Source organism: Silene latifolia, chromosome 9, assembly GCF_048544455.1.
Source record: "Silene latifolia isolate original U9 population chromosome 9, ASM4854445v1, whole genome shotgun sequence".
Taxonomy (NCBI): Eukaryota; Viridiplantae; Streptophyta; class Magnoliopsida; order Caryophyllales; family Caryophyllaceae; genus Silene; species Silene latifolia.
This window is the reverse complement of record NC_133534.1, coordinates 129,923,385-129,944,135: the sequence shown is the minus strand read 5'-3', so window position 1 is coordinate 129,944,135 and position 20,751 is coordinate 129,923,385. Positions and strand designations below refer to the sequence as shown.

The window sequence follows — 20,751 nt, the reverse complement described above, 5'->3', positions numbered from 1 at the left end:
TCACCAAAAGTACCCTAACTCATTTGATCCTATTTCTATATATATATATATATATATATATATATATATATATATATATATATATATATATATATATATATATATATATATATATATATATATATATATATAGAGGAAGGATCAAGTGAGTCCATCCAACTTCATTGAGTCCCTAAGTCCTCTTTAGAGCCATTGGAAAGATGAGATGAGAGGTTGAGATTGAAGGGGAAAAAGGGGGGATTAAGGCTAAAATAAGGGGATGGATGCTAATTAATCCCTTCCCCTCTCTACAATCACTAATCAAACCCTAATTGCACTATAAAAGCCTTATTTTTCCACTCACTTCTCTCTCCTTCACACAAATATCAGCTCTCTATCTCTCTTAAAACCCAAAAAACCCAATTCTTCTAAAAAATCCAACAAAATTCAAAACCAAATAATTCAAAAAAAATTTCCCCCTCTTCCTCACCCGACCACCTCCACCGCCACCCACCCACGCCCACCAACCCCCACAACCCGACACCACCCACCACCCACCACAACCCAACTACCCTCTCCTCTACACTACCACCTCTCCTCTCCACCTCCCGACACACACCACAACCAACCCGACACCACCACGCACCACCTCGACCCCACGACAACCACCACAGCCACCTCCTTCCCCTTCTCCTTTTTTTTCCACGACAACCACCACTCCACCATCCCCGTATCCCCTCGACACCACTCAACACCACCACCACATCACCGGACTCACGGTCCTCCCCACCCCAACACCAACACCCGCACCACCTTCTGTCACGCCCCACCACCAGCCGACCACCCATACCCACCATTCTCACAACACGACCACCCATACCCACCATTCTCAAAAACTCTCTTTTTTTCAGATCTGGGTCGCCACTAACCACGCACCATCACGCCGCCTTCACGCCGCCTCCACGCCGCCGTCACGCCACCCTCATGTCGCCTTCCTCCTTTTCTTTTTTTTTTTCGATTTGTGTTTTTCTTTTGTTTTTCCTTGAATTCGTGTTTTGTGTGTGTTTGTTGTCTTTGATGTTGTCGTTGTTTGTTGTCGTTGTTTTGTTTTTTTTTTTTTTGTTTTTTTTTTTTTTCAACAATAAAGTGTTATGTTTATTATTATTGTCATTATTATTAGATTTAATGTTAGATTTTTGTTAGTTTTTTATTTTTCAATCTCTCTTTATTAGATCTAGTGTTGTTGATGTTGTTTTATCATGATTTTTATTCTAGATCTAATAAATATATTTATTATACTCATATTTTTTTTCATTTACACTTATATTTCTTTACATTTACACTCATATGTCTTTACAATTACACTCGTATTTCTTTACATTTACACTCATAATTTTTACATTTACACTTGTATTTCCTCACATTTACACTCGTTTTTATTTAAATTTACACTTGTATCTCCTCACATTTACACTCGTATTTCTCTTATATTTATACCTGTATCTCCTCACATTTACACTCGTATTTCTTTAAATTTACACTCATATATTCTTAACATTTACAGTCGTATTTCTTAACATTTACACTCGTATTTCTTTACATTTACACTTGTATTTCTTTACATTTACACTCGTTAAAATTATGTAAATTTGCACTCATATTTTTTGTGGATATGAGTTGGTGGGGAAGGACGACGATGGTGACATTTTTTGGTAGTCGGACTAAAGTTTTACTCGTAAAGGACAAAGTTGATGGTGACATTTTTTGGTAGTCGGACTAAAGTTTTACTCGTAAAGGACAAAGTTACACTTATAAAGGACCAAATTCACACTCAAAGGACAAAATTTACAATCTAAAACCTTCAAATTGACTAAAAAATCAAATTTACACTCTTAAAATGTTACATTTACACTCGTAAAACATCACATTTACACTTGTAAAATGTTAAAATTATATAAATTCAAAATTTCCGTCACAAAAAAATAAATTTACACTCTTAAAATATTACATTTACACTCGTAAAACCTCACATTTACACTTGTAAAATGTTAAAATTATGTAAATTCAAAATTTCCGTCACAAAAAAACAAATTTACACTCTTAAAATGTTACATTTACACTCGTAAAACCTCACATTTACACTTGTAAAATGTTAAAATTATATAAATTCAAAATTTCCGTCACAAAAAAATCAAATTTACACTCTTAAAATGTTACATTTACACTCGTAAAACCTCACATTTACACTTGTAAAATGTTAAGATTATATAAATTTACAATTTCCGTCACAAAAAATCAAATTTACACTCTTAAAATGTTACATTTACACTCGTAAAACCTCACATTTACACTTGTAAAATGTTAAAATTATATAAATTCAAAATTTCCGTCACAAAAAAACAAATTTACACTCTTAAAATGTTACATTTACACTAGTAAAACCTCACATTTACACTTGTAAAATGTTAAAATTATATAAATTCAAAATTTCCGTCACAAAAAAATAAATTTACACTCTTAAAATGTTACATTTACACTCGTAAAACCTCACATTTACACTTGTAAAATGTTAAAATTATATAAATTCAAAATTTTCGTCACAAAAAATCAAATTTACACTTTTAAAATGTTACATTTACACTCGTAAAACCTCACATTTACACTTGTAAAATGTTAAAATTATATTTCCGTCACATTTACACTTGTAAAACTCATACAACATTACATTTACACTTCTGAAATCTAAAACTCAAAACTGATTAATTAGGGGCTAGAGAGAGAAAGAAAAATTAATTAGTGTGTAGAAATTTGATTAGTGGTAATTTTTTTTGGTAATTTTCAATCTCAACCATCCATCTCAATCCAACCATCCACATTTTTTTCCTTTTCTTTTTAATGGCCTTTAATCAAATTCATCTCAACCTTCCATTTAGTCCATCCAATGGCCCTTAGAGGGACTTATGGACTCACTTTGAGAGGAGGACTCATTAGATCTTACCTCTATATATATATATATATATATATATATAGGGTCGGGATCCGGTGAGAACCACTAGTATAATGAGAACCATGAGAACCACTATTGTATCTAATAATATACGGAGGACTGTGTACAGCTATGAAAATAGAATTTGAGAAAATCAAATGTCCTTCCCCCAAAATCTTCTAATCTCTGTCATTTTCATATTTTCGATCTCTCTCATCTTTCTTTCTCTATCTTCGACATCACGAACTCACCCTATACGTCCAAAGTCGAGATTAACGCAGCCGTACTTGATGATCAACGGATCTTCGACGAGGTAAAATTTCAATATTGATGAATAATTTTTGTGAAATTAGGGTTGATGTTTTTATGTCTGTTTAATTTTTTGATTCATCGATTAAATTAGTTGAATTTAGGGTTCAATTATTTGATTAATGTCGTAAAAATTATTTATGTTTGTTAAAATTAGGATTTCGTGATTTAGATTGTCGTAAAAATTATTTCCCCCAAAATCTTCTAATCTCTAGTGTTAATGTAGTTATTCAAGTTTTTTATTTTGTTTCATAAGTCGTATAACCCGTTCCATTAACCTAAGTAAATAGCCAGCATGGTCGACAGTCATTTGTATGATTTCACTTTTGTAGTTGCTAACCAAATAATGTAAGAGCTGGTATATATGATATGAAAAATCTCCTGTTTCTCCCCAGCGGATTTGGTTTCCTGGTTCAGTTAGCTTCTTATGGAGTACTCCGTATATGTGTTTGTTACGCATATTTGCATGATTTCGGATTTGGAAGGCCAGTTTGATGCTAATGGGTTCTGTGAATGATTATTGAAATCTTAGTTGTGCTCGATTACTTTCGAAGAATGAATTGATATTACTGTATTAGTTCGTTGCAGAAGGAAGCATTGAACCAGTTAACATTATTTGTGGAAGCTCAAGGGGTCTCAATTTGAAAGTTGAGTGATAGTTTGAGCTTAAACTAAAAGTTTTGTTGCTGAACCAAGCTATGTTTGCGCAACATGCTGTTTTCTTCGGAATTTGTAGGAGTTCAATTCTGAGAGTATACCAAGGGATGTGTTCAATAAGCTCTTATAACCAACCACACATAGTTGCTCTTCTATCCTAGTTTGCTTGCATTTTCTTTGTATCAGAGAATTGCGTGTAGCCGTGTAATCTAGTCTTTTGGGCTCTGGTTTCGAACTGAGTATTGACTTCACAAACCTATGGGAAATTGGTCAAAACTCCCGAGAGCTTAACCGCAGATTTAAAACTGTCTCATTTGGTTATACAGTTCTGACCTTCATTCTGAAGATTGCCGGACCATATACTGAGCGGTTTGTGAACCATAAATCTTATCTAAAACTAAACGAAAAACTGGACCGAATGAGAGCCGCCTCCCTCTCTCAAGCAACGAAAGGAGCTTGGCATGCGAGTGAGTGGTAGAGGCAGGGAGTCAGGAATGACTGGTTCAACTAACCTATAACTGGTTCAGCCGCCTTCTGATTATAGTTTTCTTCAACCTTTGCCTGCACTTTCAGCCTGAGACTTAAAACAGTACTCTGCCTTATCCTCATTAGTTTATAGACTTCTGATTATGGTTGAGAATTGTTGCTGAATTTTGATAAATAATTTGCTATTTGTTGTAGAACTGGCTGAAATGGACGACATATACCAAGGGTGTTAGTACCATGTCAGTATCGCCTGTTCTCTACATTATGAATGTTTACGTTTTACTTATTTTGAAAGCCAATTAGCTCAAATGGGAGAGCATTGTGCAATGCACAAGATGTGGGTTCGACTCCCATATTGGCTATGAAATACCAAATCTTTCTTTTATTCTAAGAATGAAATAATGTAATTGGTAATCCTATTTCCACTTCTTATCAAGGATCTAAAGACAGAAAAAGATGAGGAAATTGGACATTTTTTCATGCATGTACAGGGTTGTTTAATGCACATAGGTTGCTTTTTAATGCACATAGGTTGCTTTTTCATGCATCTAAAGGCCGATAAATATATTAAATCTCCTTCACAGACATTTTCCTTGTTTCATGCACATAGAACCTTATTCCATGCACATAGAACCTTATTTCATGCACATATAATCAAAATTAATGTCCTTACCCAACAGTAATTAGTAATATAATAATATAACCAACTGGTGCAACTAAAGAACTTTTTAATGCACATAGAACCTTATTTCATGCATATAGAACCTTATTTCATGCATATAAAACCTTATTTCATACACTTATAATCTTATTTCATACCCATTAAAATTAATGTCCCTAACCAATTGTAATTAGTATCATAATAATAACTTTTTCATGCACATATAACCATATTTCATGCACATAGTACCTTATTTCATGCACATATAATGAAAATTAATGTCCTTAACCAACAATAATTAGTAACATAATATAACCAACTACTGCAACTGAAGAACTTTTTAATGCACATTAAACCTTATTTCATGCATATAGAACCTTATTTCATGCACTTATAATCTTATTTCACGGCCATGTAAAATTAATGTCCTTAACCAACCGTAATTAGTATCATAATAAGAACTTTTTCATGCACATAGAACCTTATTTCATGCACATATAACACTTATTTCATGCATGTACACCTGACAGCTATCCTAAAATCACGGGATTTTTTATTTATTAGGTTATATGGGATTCGAACCCATACCTTTGTGCAAAATAAGCACATCGCTCTACCATTGAGCTAATAACCTTTACAATACGCTATAAATAAGTTAAGTAGTCAAGTAACCATATCACTATATCAGTATGATGAAAAGACATCCGAGTATCATATGTTGCATGGTCTTGCAAGTCCTGAATTAAGTCCATCCCTGTACTGTCAAAGATTAAATTAGGTAGCGGTTAGCCAGTGAAATGGAGATGTAATCACTCAGAAGAGATAAGCGTCACTGCGGAGGGCATCAACAACATAGTTACGCCAATCTAAAAATGTGCTGTCGTAGAGTGAGACAAATATTATAGACAGAGTTTTTAGCACAAAATTTACTTGCATAGGGAGCATAACCAGACGACTGAGACAGACCAAATAACGAATAGTCAAGTATGTAAGCAAATGGGTGAGGCCGAAAGGGAGTACGAATCTTGGGCACACGTAGCATTTTTTGGGAGAATGAGAGGCCCAATATCTCTACCTCTCCCGAAATGAGGATACAAATTTATACACACGATCAAAATGGTTCTACCTGCACCTAAAGACCCGGTTGCAACTCTATACTGACCCTACTATAAGCGGAACCTTCTTTGTTATTTCCACACAAAAAGCTGAAAGCAAATAAGACAGATGATTCGAGAATCGGCAGGAGAGCCCCAGAACATTTCAAAACTTACCTCACAGAGCCCCACGCATATTTGATAGCAAATTTCTAGCATCAACAATAACTTCTTCTAGAATATCCGTAAAGAATTCTCTAGGAACACCTCCAAAATGGAGCAGAGCGATCAAAAATCTTGAAAAATTCGGCTGCTTTGGGCGATTACTGGTGTCCATAAAACACTCGTCAAAATCTTTATTTGAATCCATCATTTTAATTGCAGATTTCCACAATTGAGTGAACAAATATAGTAAACTAAAAATGCATGATTGATCAACTAAAGTTCATCAGATGTACATGTATATCTATCTAATCTAGCTACCAACTTACGGAAGAAACATGTATAAGTTAGATACCTGGTTGTCACAATTTCAAATGAGTTGACATTGGAGCAAAGAATAAGTTGAGGATCAATCTTTACTTTCGAAGCATTGTGGAAAGAAGTAATGAGCGATTAGCTTTGACAACGACCAAGACCTTATGACTAAAGCCTAAACTATAAGACATTGCCTGGTTTTGAACAGAACGTCTAGATACTTCCTCTATGCCAAGAAAACAGCTCAATAGCTTGGGAAATCATCTACAAATCAGTTGACGTCCATTAAATTTTAATTGCTTTCGCTTCCTTCGAGTTTCACACAAAATCTTAAACGATTGTTACTTTAATTATATGATAAAGATTGAAAAGAAGACTCAAGTGATGAAGATCGATAGTAAAAACAAATTGAATTCGCGAGAAAATTCATATAAAAAACCGCTACTAGGAATCGCAAAATCAACAAACGACCTAAATATTGTTATCTTTGGGCCACAAATTTCTAAACTACAAAGAGACACGCAAAAACAAAGTCATCGCCATCTCAAATATGACCAAAATTCATAATCTAGTGTTCAAACAATTGTTCATCAAAGATAGAGTGACAAACCTTACGAACAACAACAGCAACAAATTGATCTGACAGCGTCAATTAACTTCCGAGATTTGTGTGCCGTAGAAATCGTCGTTCGAATCTTCAAATCTTAAATTTGTTTGACAGGAGAGAAGTCGTGGGATTGATAGGATTAGGAAAATGTAGATAGAGAAACTTGAGATTTGAGAATGAATGGTGACACATAAGAAAAAAAGGGGGTGCTTTTATATGGTATTAGTAAATTACAAGTATAGCCTTAGTAACCCGTGTCAAATCGAGTCATTGAAACGGTTCTCATGGTTCTCATCATCCTAGTGGTTCTCATATGATCCCGAATCTATCTATATATATATATATATATATATATATATATATATATATATATATATATATATATATATATATATATTGGTTAAGAAGTGAAACGATTGTACATACTCCCTCCTACTCACTATTTTCTTCCCTATTTCCTTAAACGGATTATTCAGGTTTTCTTCCCCTTTCTTATTTTGAAAACTTTTACTCTTATTTTATTCATCACTCTCTCCTACTATCAAACCCCACCCAACTTTTAGTCTTATTTTATTCATCCCTCTCTCCTATCACCAAACCCCACCTAACTCACAATTCCTTATTTAATTCCTAATTATTCATTCCCCTCTCCAATTCACAAACCCACCATCTTCCTTTATTCATCCTTTAATCATCTCCTAAAATCTTGTGCCCACATCAAAGGGGTAGAAAACTCCGAATAGGAGGGAGTATATATTTTACTAATTTGAAGCCATTTTCTTAAAATTGAAACTCTGTTCTGAAATTTTATTCATTTTCTTATTATAAATAAAGAGTAGAATAAAAATGTAACATAATAAAACTTGATTTTGTTAATAGATAACATTTTAAATAAACAAAAATGAGTTAGTTTTAATAGAATTAATCTAAAACTAATCGAGTTTATGAGTAGTATCCTAATATCCTACTCCCTCCAATCCACACAAAACTCCTGATTTGTTTTTTGGAGGTCAAATTTTGAAAAGTTTGACTGTTAATTGACTCAAAAATATATCTCACATCTAAAAAATTAGATTTCGTATTATATATTTCACATGAAGTTCATAGGGAACAACCAGTCTTAATGGTAGATAGCCAAAAACAAATTTTTATTTTTTAGAGATCTAACAAAAATCCTCCAAACAGGCCGCCACATATATAATTGAGATACATGTTGTTTTGCGTACCACCATTCAACATTTACACTATCGTATGCTTACAAAATGGAATATTGGTAGATGTTGTAAGTTAATCTAATTTGTGAATCTTATAAAACCAGTCTCAATTATCACGTGTTCGTTTTATGGAATTAAACCACATTTTTGGGAATGATGTTTTAAATTAACTAAAATCGATTGTGCGTACAACAATAAAAATAGATAATTACATAATACAAATAGGTAATTACATAATACAACTGTGTCTTTGGATGTTATACAACTTCGGATACTATACAACTGATATAATTAATACCAAAAAAAGTAACTTTTATGTTAAAGGGACTAATGATCCATCAACAATCAACTAAATCAACCCAAAACTTTTCTATGTTCCGATTTTCAACATAGTTTAACTTTTTTTTTATCAACTTAATTGACTTCTACTATCAAACCATGACAATGTAAAACAACGTTTGAATTCTTAGAACATTCAACATGCATATTGTTAAAGATGATCCTAACGGAGTCTCATGCATATGTAATAGAATCACATTATTTTTGTATTGTTGTTTAGAGGCTATTAATTTTATTGGAATTCAGTATGGATTTGATTTTACGAGAAATATATAAAGAGCAAAACACTCTCTTAATTGTAGATAGTCAAGGTAAACTTATGTTATCGGAGATCTAACATTTTCTCTAAACACACTAAATATAGATAATTATGATGACCGTTGCTTTACGTAACATCATTTAGTTTTACGTAGTTGTTATAGGTTACAATAATTTGCAAAACTCATAAAGGTCTGTCTCAGTTATTAAGGGCAGTTCATTTCATTTGGTGAGCTGGTGAGCTACACTATATTTATGGAGATAACTATTGTATTTAGTTAAAACCAACCAGTGATATCTATAACAATAATGGAAAAACTAATTACACACTCTTACTCTGTTACTTGATGTTTCACAACTGAAATGATAACTACTAAATGACAAAACTTCTATGTTGAAAGCCCTAATACTTTATTGATGATCAACTACACTAATCACGAACTTTTTTTTCAATGATTTTAAAATTGAACTTCTTTTATCAACTATAAAATATATTTATACAGATGATCTTAATAGAAGCCTCGTGCATCGCACGGGCTTTTCAACTAGTACTATTGTAAAACTGGATGTATAATCTTATTTGTGTTTCAATTGCTATTACTCTCAGGGGCATTTAGAAACGTCATATTTTAATAGTAATGATCTTTATTTTAGAGAGGTTCAAGTTTATTTGATTTCTATATATAGTCATATACTCGTAATTGCTATTAATTTTAATATAGATTGTAGATGTCATATGACTAAATGCTATTCCCTCAATCCAATTATTATTTTCCTAGTTCGACTTTTTGAAGTCAAAGTTTTATAATTTTGAGCATAAATAAGTGTTAAAATAATAAAAAGTAAAATAACATAATGAAATATTTGCATTTATCGTTATTTAATATTTTTTTTGAATGAATTTTTTTTTTTTTGTGTGTGTGTAGACCATCTGGTTTTGATCGGATTTGAGTCGGGTATAATCATTACGGTGGTAAAACTCTCCCTCATGAGTTTTTAACATGGTTGCATTCTCAGAGTTTGAACACGAGACCTTTGGTTATATTAGAACATTCCCTTATCAGTTGATATAAATGCTCATGAGTTGAATGAAAAAAATATAAATGGAGAAAAATTAAATTAAAGTACATTGTATTAGAAGTCGTCCAAGTTAAAATAGGAAGATATTTATGGGATTTTCCATTCGAAACGGAAAAAATCGATGTCATGTCAAATACAAGGTTCCTTACCTTCCTTGTTCATATCCCCACCTCCAATTGGGTCTTATTGGGGGAACAACAAATAGGAATGTGCTAATTGTTAAGCTAGTCGTTGTCAAAACAATGGTAATGTTGCTTTCACTTTTGATGCGTTGTCAAGCTTGATGCACACAATGCAATATTAGTACTCACCTGATGAGCTTCTTGTATGGCTTGATTAATGGGGACGTGCGTGAGTCTTCTGATTCCCAAATAATATACTCGTATTCTTAAAGACGAAAAGGAATTTATTAATAGGATGTACGCGAAAATAGATTTTAATTTAATTTCAATTCATTGTAACTCAGTTTCTATTCAGTTCAGTTTATTTTAATTTAGCTTCATTTAGTTCAATTTAGCTCATCATTTTATAAATTAATTCTTTAGTTCAGTTTAGCTCTATTAAATTCAGTTCGGTTCAGTTCATCATATCAGTTCAGTTTAGCTCAATTAAATTCAGTTCGGCTTTTTTTTAGCCGAAAATACCATGATCTAAAATTTAAGGAGAAGAAAGACTATTTTTTCTATAAATTTGTGGATTGGTGAATAATGGTATATACTTATCAAGATTGATCTGCTTCATCCACTTTTCCGCTTCACACGATGGGTATGTATATCAATGGATGAGAAAATTAAATAATTAAAAGTAAATACGGTGAACCAAATACCCTCTTGGTCTGAGATATAAATACGAGAATTATGCAATTTAAGAAACATATCTAAACATAACAAAAAAAATTCTTATTTCTAGATAATAAGATATATAGTCCCTCGGTGTTATAGATCTTTTGTGTTTTTATTTATTTGTGAGAAATATTTTAATCAAATATAAAGAATGACACGTCAAATAGTAAGAAAAGTCAAAGGTATTTATAAACTGATAGCAAAAATAATAGGAAAGAAAATAATGAAATTGTACTCTGAAATAATAAAATATATAGAAAAATGAAAGACATTTCATTCTAAAACTAGCACATAAAAATTGAAAGTAATTCTAAATCAATACAATTATAAAATGATAATACCATAGAACACAAATAAAGATATTACCACTTTAGCAATGGTGGAGTAAGGATTTACATCTAACTAGTTTTATACTCGTGCAAAAAATGCACGGGTCGTAATAACAGGCGCTATCATTAGATATATGAACATATAATTGAGCGTGATTAAGTGTTCAATACCGTGACAATATAAATAGTCCATATTTGAAGATTCGAATATTTGATGAATATTAGATTTGAATATCAGATAATATACAACCGTATTTTATTAGAATAATATTAAAGGTATTTGACATATCAGACCTGTTGAATATTTGTAAATTGCAACATTTTATGTAAATTGTGATATTTTAACTTATGTTTTAACATAAAAATTAAAATAGGAATAAGAGATATGAATTGGAATTGGGTTGAAGAAAGAGGGTAATTAAATAGAATAAGAAACATGGAGGGGCCCACATGTAGAACCTCAGCGGTCAATCAAACGCCAAAAAAAACTTGGCTGGTGCCTCGGCTTCTATAAAATGATCCGAGCCTATCCATTAAGAAGGGGCGAGTTAGGTTGGGCTCGTTATGGTTAGCTTGGGTCTAACTTAGATAGACTCTATTTATTTTTATTTTTTATTTTTTATTGGGCCTGAGCGGCAGGATCGGGAGACTTTGATTCGGACATGTCTCGGTTAGAGGCAGGCTGTGTAGGCTAGCATGCGGGTTGGTGAAATTTCGGCCTGTCTTGTACGCTAGCTGTTATTACAACTAGGTTGTACACTAATTTGGACCGTACCGACACCGAATTGGACGAAAACCGAAACAGAGAAAAGCGACATCCCAAAACCGGGGTGGAATATAAAATCCCAAATCGATCCATTTTCCGGTCCAGACCGAATTATGGATACCCCTAATTACAACCTAGTCTAAAGTATATGGATATGGATACGGTGTAATATGGAAATCATTTAACCATAGGTCCATAAGTTGGTTGTAGATGACTCATAAAGTTATCTTGAAGATAACAAAAAAATAAAAGTAAAAGATGAGTCAGATGGCATTATCCTAATCAGTTTGTTGTCAAAATAACAACGTGAAGGAAGTATTTAATTAATTAAGAAGTATACAAGTACTTCGTATGTTCCCAAAGTTTCAAATAAAATTGGAGAAAAACGCTTTGATCTCCTCTGTCTTCTGACTTCTGTGTTTTCACCAACTTCCTTTCTTCCTTCCTACCTATCATTATTTTGTTCCTGCTATTTCCAGCTTCTTTACTATCAATACCACCTGGAATTTCCTCCTTTTTATTTCCAGATTCTGTATTTATATTCAATCAATTCAGTTTCCTATACCCTTTTGATTATCAAACAAGTTGAATTTTTAAATTGTGCTTTCATTAATAAATTTAGTTTTATTTTTTGTTTAATAATCAATTCGACTTAATCAAAGATCACCCTTTTTAATAATAATAATAAAAAAAATAATAATTTCAAAAAAAAAAATAGTGTGTATAGTTTGAATATTTGTATCTGGGTTTTAGTTGAATTTCAAGAATACTTCATTCCAGAAGGTTATCGTTGATCAGGTACATGATAAAGTCTTTTTTAATTATTTAGCTTTTAGTGCACTTCTTGCTTTTTGTTAATACTCCGTATAATAGTAGGTAGATGGTGTAATTAACTTAATTAAATCAAATTGTCTAATTTAACCAATGATTGTTGCCTGTTGATATTTTTTAAATCCCCTCCCTAGTCCCTACCATGCAAAAAAAAAAAAAAAATTGTAACTTCCGTTCACTACTTCTCGTATATATTCCACAAATGTACATCTTGTAAAACGATAAAACATTGTAAAACCATTAACAATGTAGTTTGATGCCCTTATTAGCCCGTGGTAGTTAGTAGAGGTGGGCGTAATTAAGTAAAGTAACTAGCAGTTTTACAATAACCTTGGAGTGCAAGTGTGCAACCAATGTATACAAGAATTATTAATATAAATAAGATGAACGGGATCGCCCCGTATATATTCATTTAGTCACATGTTTAAAATTTCATCTATTGTTTTAATATGCATGTTTAATAATGGAGTTTGCTTAAACAGTAAGCTTTCTTTATGCTCCTATTCTCATGTATCTTTTTTTATTGTTATACGGAGTATATGATTAGTTTCCTGTCTAAAAACGTTTCTCATTATGTATAGTTTTGCTCTTTTTGTTTGTTGTTGGATTCAGAGCTCTGCATTGTTGTGAATAAATTGCACCACACTTTGAAGTTATACTTCATTTGTGTGGTTTTTGGTTACTTGAGTTCGCTTGATTTCTGTCGAGATACCAAGTAGAAAATGAGGATATTGGCACGTGCCATTCGCCAATTTCGATCAAATATAAGGGTTAAAGGAGAAAATCATGGTATTTCGATGGCGAGCAGAAGGCATCTGGCGGAAAGGAGATTGAGTTATACTTGTCAGCCATTCCCAAATGTCCGAACTGAGAGATATTTGCTCCCGTCTTTTGTGATATCGAGACCCTTAACAGCCGATGCTATGCATATTTCGAGTGAAGGTTTCCTTCTGTTCCTTTTTCTATTGCTTTTGCTCCAAAATTTGGATGTTTATCGAGGGCAGACTGCAGTTCAATAGTGATAGATGAACCAACTCAACCAAAACCTTAAGGTGATGGTTGAGGCCCAACTATTCTAAATATTCCTATTACGCTCCCTCACTCAAATGCCCGTTGGGCTTGAAGAGTGGTTAGTTGTGCACCGGCTCCCCAACCCGTGACCTTCGGTCACATTGGCTCTGATACCATATAGATGAACCAACTCAACCAAAACCTTAAGGTGATGGTTGAGGCCCAACTATTATAAATATTCCTATTAAATAGACAGATATGTAGTTCAGCCACCAGTGATGGACCTTTTATTTTATTTTTTTGAAGTTAAAAAATGTCATTATGTAAAAATTACAAATTTCATCTTTTTTAGCTCAAAACTTTCTGGTGTTTCCGAGGATCCTGGGTCCTATAATATATATCTGTTACTGTCAGCCATATATATCTATGATATCTATACTCATGTTGATGCTAAAAGTTCATCTTGTATTACAATGTGGCAGAGGTAACTAGCGACAGAGGAGGGCCACTTGTAGAGTATGAAAGACGAATAGCTGCTGGTGAACTCATGGATGGCGACCTATGTCAGGTATGCAGTGATGAAGAATTATAGATACAAATGCTGTTATTGCTGTATTTTAGACGTAATGTTTGTCTTTATTTGTCAAGTTCTGAAATGCCAGCTCTTAGCGTATTTGATTTATACTCCTCTCATTTATTTCAATCATCTTTTTTTTCCAATTTCGTTTGGATATTGTTAATATTGATCAACATGTTTCTAAAAAAGTAAAAAGGGAGAGAAGTGGCAGTGCACGGATGGAATAATAGCCTGAAACTGAACCGATTGGAGAGGCATCAGAGTGATGCACATTGTATAGCAGACGAACTAGATGCTTGCATTGTAAGTTGTAACAACACCTCCACATCACGATGTCAGAAGCCATTAATCTTAAGTTAGAGACTTGTAAGTTGTAACAACACCTATACACTGATATTCTTGTGAAACCTTGCCAGCATTTCCGAATAATATATTCATAATGGGATTGCTGAGCATATGAAATTTCTGTTAGCCGTAGAGAAAGCCATAGAGATAGATTGGTGATAGAATGCCGGTCACAAGATGAGCTGAGTGTTATATTTACTATTAGCCTCTCTAATTTGCATTAATAGTCTTTGATTTAAATTGTCTTTTGGAGGTAAACTTGTGCTGACAGTGATCATTGCAGTTAGGCACGTTGAGAGAGCTGCAGAGGCTTTTTAATGAACTTGTTGAGAAGTCTAGTGAATGTCGGTTGGATCGCTATGCTGACACTGAAAAGACTGGAAGGCAAGTGCTCAAGCATCTTTCGGTGCTATTATACTGTTTTGTCTTTGTAGTATCCTGCCTCTCTATAAGAGGTTGTTGCTATTCCGTATAACTTGTCCGTTATTAACATGTTTTTATTAATCCAGAAGTAGATGGTTGTGGTCTCGTTTTCTGCCACAGTCATCATATTCACCCGTGAAAGGATTATACTTGTATGGTGGAGTTGGCACAGGAAAAACCATGTTGATGGACTTGTTTTACGATCAATTGTAAGATTGGTTTCTAGTTGCTTTGTTGGACAATATATTTTTGTATGCTAATTAGTATATGTCATGCTCTACCTCTCCACTACTAGGCTACTAGATACCTAATGACACCTTGCATTACAACTTTTTCAGACCTTGCACCTGGAGGAAGAAAAGGATACATTTTCACGACTTCATGCTTAATGTTCATAGCCATTTACAGGTAACATATACAAGAAATGTCTAAGGGTTAAGTGTATTATGATCATGCTGAGGTATCTTGTAGGCTTTTACTCTGACTGTCACAGCTCGCAAGTATGTTTGCAAATGTCTTGCTAAAAAGTTGTGCTTTGTTGGAGAAATTGTATAGGGTAGTAGTGATAATGATCGTAAACTTGGATGTCAACTGAATCACGAAGAGCACGCTTTCCTTAAGAGTATTTCGATCCTATTTCACGCCTTGGGTTACACGAAATCCCTTTTAGGATAAGACGGTTGAGGCCCTCTTCATCTAGGCAAAGATAAAGAGAATACTTCATGGAGTTTTATTAATGATTTAAATTTTACCAAATCTGAAATTTTCATGTGTGAAATGAAATATTCTCACATCCCCTTTTATATGCATAGCATATATCTATATAAAGCCTATTATTAGTGGATAAGAACATTGGTTTTCATACCAAAACCAACAAGCAAATGTAAACAACCGCCAATCATGATAAATATCATTTATCATAATTATATCCACTTAACCCATGAACTCAATAATTTCGATTATATGAGTGTGCACTCCGCACCCCCTAACTCAAATTATATCAATCACGAGCTCATACCGATTTCGGTTTGAAAACCCGAATACACTTAAATGCCTTCGTGATCAAAATCACCAACATGCTTTGTATAACTGTACATACATGCTGTTGCAGTGTCGCTCATAACTGGCTACATACTGGTGGGAAATTGAAGTTTTACTTTGACTGTTTGACATCTTATATTGTAGACTGAACTTGTGTATTTGTGTGTGTATATTATTATTTTTATCCCATCGAGTACAACCAAGTTCCGCCAAAACCCCCAACCCCACACACTTAAAGCAGGATTTGTAGTGGCACTGGGTGATAATTATTTATAAATAAGTCCCAATTGATTAGCATGTGGAATATCCAAGCGTATTTTTTGTGCTGAAGTTTGACAGTAGGGATTAAGCGCTGTGGAGCTTATCTTGCTGTTTTTAAAGTATGGACATATGTCTAACAAGTATAAATATATTGCTTTGCAGAAACACAGAGGTGTTTCTGATCCACTAGAGGTAGTTGCTGGAGAGATATCGGACGAAGCAATCTTGTTATGTCTGGATGAATTTATGGTATGATCCCCGATTCCCCGTCTTGAAATGGCCTAAATAATTTTGAAGCTTTAGTCCTTTACTTGTTACATGCATATGGAGTAATATCTTGTATTTCTGTGATGTTTAGGTGACAGATGTGGCCGATGCGTTGATTTTAAATCGATTGTTTGGACAGTTGTTTAATGATGGTGTTGTAAGCACATTTTGCTCTTTATAACTTGTCGAGCTGGAAATACCCTTAGGTCTCTTATCTGAGAGACTGAACCTTTCATTTGTTTGTTTGGCTGCTAAAATTAGGTTCTTGTTGCAACATCAAATCGTGCGCCGGATAACTTATATGAAGGTGGATTGCAGAGAGATCTGTTCCTACCATTCATCGCCACTGTTAAGGTACTTGGGATTCTTCTCTGTGTACCTGTGATTTGATTGAAGTTAACTTTGATCACAACTTGTGTGGTTCCATTCACTAACGGGAAACATAAAGCGTGGAGTCAGTACATTTGCATAACCATTTTCTTGATATTGGAAAGTAGGAAGGGTAAAAATGACAAGCTGTCTTTTTTGAGGCAATTCAACGAGTGAATGTCAATGTAGTGGAACCCACTTGCGTTTTTTGTCTTAGTAAAGTGTGTTTCTATCGATGGAAGGAGATATAGTGATTGGTTTGAATGTAACAAAAAGAAAAATATCTGTTGACATATCTTTTACTGTAGGAAAGGTGTGTAGCTCATCAAATTGGTTCATCGGTGGATTACCGGAAGATGACCTCGGTATGTGTTTTGACAAGTTAATTTATATTTTCTTCTAATATACTATACACTAATAGTGACTACTGGTTTTGCTCGTGCTTTCAGGGTGAGCAGGGGTTCTATTTGGTTGGATTGGACTTATCGGGTGTTCTTAAAGCTACATTTCAGAAGCTGGTCGGGGACCATAAAGCTCGTGCACAGGAGGTTGAAGTGGTTATGGGAAGAAAATTACAGGTACATGCCTACTGGATTACCTCTACAAGTCTCTGCTAAGTCTCGGCATTTGCATGACCGAAGCCATTTCATGAGTCAAGCTTTTGTCTATCTTGTAGGTCCCATTGGGTGCAAATGGATGTGCATATTTCACTTTCGAAGATCTGTGTGACAGGCCTCTTGGAGCTGCAGATTACTTCGGGTTATTCAGTAAGCACCATTTCTGTCTATTTCTTTTTCCTATTAATTTTTTTTTTACATGGATAAGTTAGGTTTTTTTTTTTTTTTTTTTTTTTTTTTCAAGTAAACGGAGTTAGGACGACATTTTGCCCTTTTAATGCTGGCTGGATTCGAATCCAAGTCACGAGCTTGGTATAAAAATGTAACATTGGTTGTAGACGCTGTAACAACGATTCCGGAATATTAGTATTGAGATATCGCGAATGTAACATAAGTTACATTAGTGATTGCGGCCAATGTGGTCGGGATTTCAAATACATTTACCAATCATGTGAGATGTGACATCTCCCATCTTAAAATATGAATTTTTAGTTAATTAATTTCCCAATGTTTTTAGCTTATATCCTACCTCTTATGCCATCTTCTATTCGCAAATACATAGACCATTGCAAAAAAACTTGTTTCCTTACATTTCATCTCACACAATAGCAGTTAGTACTTGCTACTTGGTACGAAATTAGGATTCCAGACACTCTAAAATACTGGTAAATAATGGTGATATTTTGAAATATCGTAGATGTGGCCAATATATCGGCGTTTTTCTATGAGGTGTATTTGGTGTATGTACATGACTTACCGATGTGCCTTCCGTGTGCAGAGAAATTTCATACTTTAGCCTTGGATGGTATTCCGATTTTTGGGCTTCACAACAGAACAGCAGCTTATCGGTTTGTCACCCTCATTGATGTGCGTATCATTTCTTTGTTTCTTAAGTTTTTGAATGCTTCTCGGGTCCTCCCCCAATCCATAATTTATGGTCATCATTTGACTTTGATGGTCAATGAATGCCAACGGTGACCATTATCTATGTAGAGATATTAGCTAGTATTTTGTCTTGTGGGAACCATAGAGGAACTTTCGATTTGTCCAATTGATATATGATACTGAATTGCTGACCCTGTTCTTTGGATGGAAAATGAAGGGAGCTTTTCCTTATTTAAATATCAAGCTTTGTTGGAGGGAAATGGAAGATCCATTTTCCCTCGTACTACCCAAATTAAAACCCTTCCAACATTCTTTATCCTCCCTCCCCTCCCCTCCCCCTTGCACCCTTTCCGTCTTTGCGTAATATAAACAAACTTTTATCCTACTGGTGGTACCTAATAACTGAATACGAAGCAATTTCGCTGTTTTCCTGAGATCTTGATTGAATCTCAGTTGGTTTTGTAGGACACATTGATTCAGTAGTTTCTATGCAAACAGTTGTATTATTATGCCTATATAGTTTGCTTAACGGTATTTCTTGGGTAGGTGATGTACGAAAACAAGGGAAGATTGCTGTGTACTGCAGAGGGTAGTCCATATGAACTCTTTGAGAGAATTATAACAGTATCTGATGCCAAGCAGATGGCACCCCGAACCTCTTCAAGGTCGAGGAAAAGTGATGATCTTGATCTCTGTGTAGACAATGAGCTTGGATTTGCCAAAGATCGAACTATTAGTAGGTATGATTTTCCTCGTTTCTTGGAATGAACTTCCATTCTTGAGCCTTCCTATTTCTAAGAATAATTTGTGAATGATGTGTTACTTAGACGACCTTCACTTTTGCTGACCGATGACAGATCCTAGACCAAAAATATGCAACTTTTCACAAAAAAAACATTATGCACTATAATACTATGATTATGCAATGTTTTATTTTTGCAGAACAAAGTTTAGTAACATTCAAGAGGTTTAAGAGTCTAGACGGTTATAAAGCCAAAAAGCTCCCAGCGATTTTGACTGTTAAAGATGTATTGATGTTTGAGAACTAGGGATTATAATGTGCAATGTTATATACTTATGACATCTATTGGATCATTCCTTTCCTTAGGAGTTTAGATCAATTGGTAATAAGTTTACCCGAGGTTTCGAGTTCCTTTCCTTAGGAACAACGCAGTGCTAAAACTCAATAGGGAGAATTTTGCTGCCCTTGTGGTCCTCCCTGACTCGAATGTGGATCAAACATGTTGCCAACCAAAAAAATAAAAATACTACGGAGTATATTCTTTCTAATAGGAAGGAGTATTTGTTAGGTGTTTGAATACCCACCCTTTATCTTGTTGGAGAGGGTTTCAAATAAGTGTACGTTTTCATGTATTTGGTCATATACTACAGGTTAACAGAGATAAACAGCAAAGAGTATCAAGAACAGCATGCAGCATTGTTAGCAGAGAGGCAGTTTAATCAAGGGGATACAGCTCAAATCGCCATATAATCAAATAATGATATGGTGGTAACACAATTATACATGGGAGCTACACAAAGTTGTTAATAAAATGGGCAATAAAAGGCTTAAATAGACTGCCATCTGCCATCTGTTGTAATGTAAGATAAAAAGCTCAGAATAAGACTGTTGATGTTGTATACAACAAAACCATAAACGCGTTAATGACGTGTTGTACACTAGATTAATTACGGATTCCTTTTTTAGCTGACTCTTGTATTAACTGTGGTGCTTTCCAGTGCAATTGTGCAAATGCCTTCAGATCCAAACAGTGTCACGCAATTAAGCAAAGCAAAGTTTATCGATCTCACATTATCAGCCTTTTCAAAACTTTGCTTCAAACTACATCCATCAAAATCAATCTGTCACTTGTGTACACTGTTAAGTCTTCTTGGATTAGAAATCTAATCTTCACCGTAAGGCTTTAAAAATGGTATTTATAATTAAGGTTTGACAACGGAAACTTATACGAGTGTAACCATTTTTACTCTTCGGTTCATTAATTAATATAGCTAATGATCTGTAAAACGGTATAGATA

The 20,751-nt window shown here is 34.0% G+C and overlaps 1 protein-coding gene across 2 annotated transcripts; it reads left to right on the top strand.

Annotated features, from left to right (window-relative positions):
- The first annotated feature begins 12,409 nt into the window (after nucleotides 1-12,409).
- Nucleotides 12,410-20,431, top strand: LOC141600069 (uncharacterized). Of its 2 annotated transcripts, none has more exons than XM_074420242.1 (15): nucleotides 12,410-12,882; nucleotides 13,528-13,857; nucleotides 14,409-14,494; nucleotides 15,132-15,232; nucleotides 15,358-15,480; nucleotides 15,610-15,679; nucleotides 16,736-16,822; nucleotides 16,932-16,997; nucleotides 17,102-17,194; nucleotides 17,518-17,574; nucleotides 17,659-17,787; nucleotides 17,886-17,976; nucleotides 18,605-18,693; nucleotides 19,258-19,451; nucleotides 20,104-20,431. In XM_074420242.1, exons 2-15 carry the CDS (start codon nucleotides 13,638-13,640, stop codon nucleotides 20,201-20,203), a joined length of 1,506 nt encoding a protein of 501 aa, XP_074276343.1. In that variant the 5' UTR covers nucleotides 12,410-12,882; nucleotides 13,528-13,637; the 3' UTR covers nucleotides 20,204-20,431. The 2 variants fall into 2 exon arrangements, with proteins under 2 accessions (XP_074276343.1, XP_074276344.1); XM_074420243.1 differs by lacking the exon at nucleotides 12,410-12,882 and adding an exon at nucleotides 13,055-13,396.
- Nucleotides 20,432-20,751: the final 320 nt, after the last annotated feature.

Excerpts from the sequence above, each read along its gene's own strand:
- LOC141600069 (XM_074420242.1), top strand. The coding sequence starts at position 13,638 with ATGAGGATATTGGCACGTGCCATTCGCCAATTTCGATCAAATATAAGG. Across the intron at positions 15,233-15,357 it reads GACACTGAAAAGACTGGAAG|AAGTAGATGGTTGTGGTCTC; the intron begins GCAAGTGCTCAA and ends TTATTAATCCAG. Across the intron at positions 17,788-17,885 it reads TTATGGGAAGAAAATTACAG|GTCCCATTGGGTGCAAATGG; the intron begins GTACATGCCTAC and ends TCTATCTTGTAG.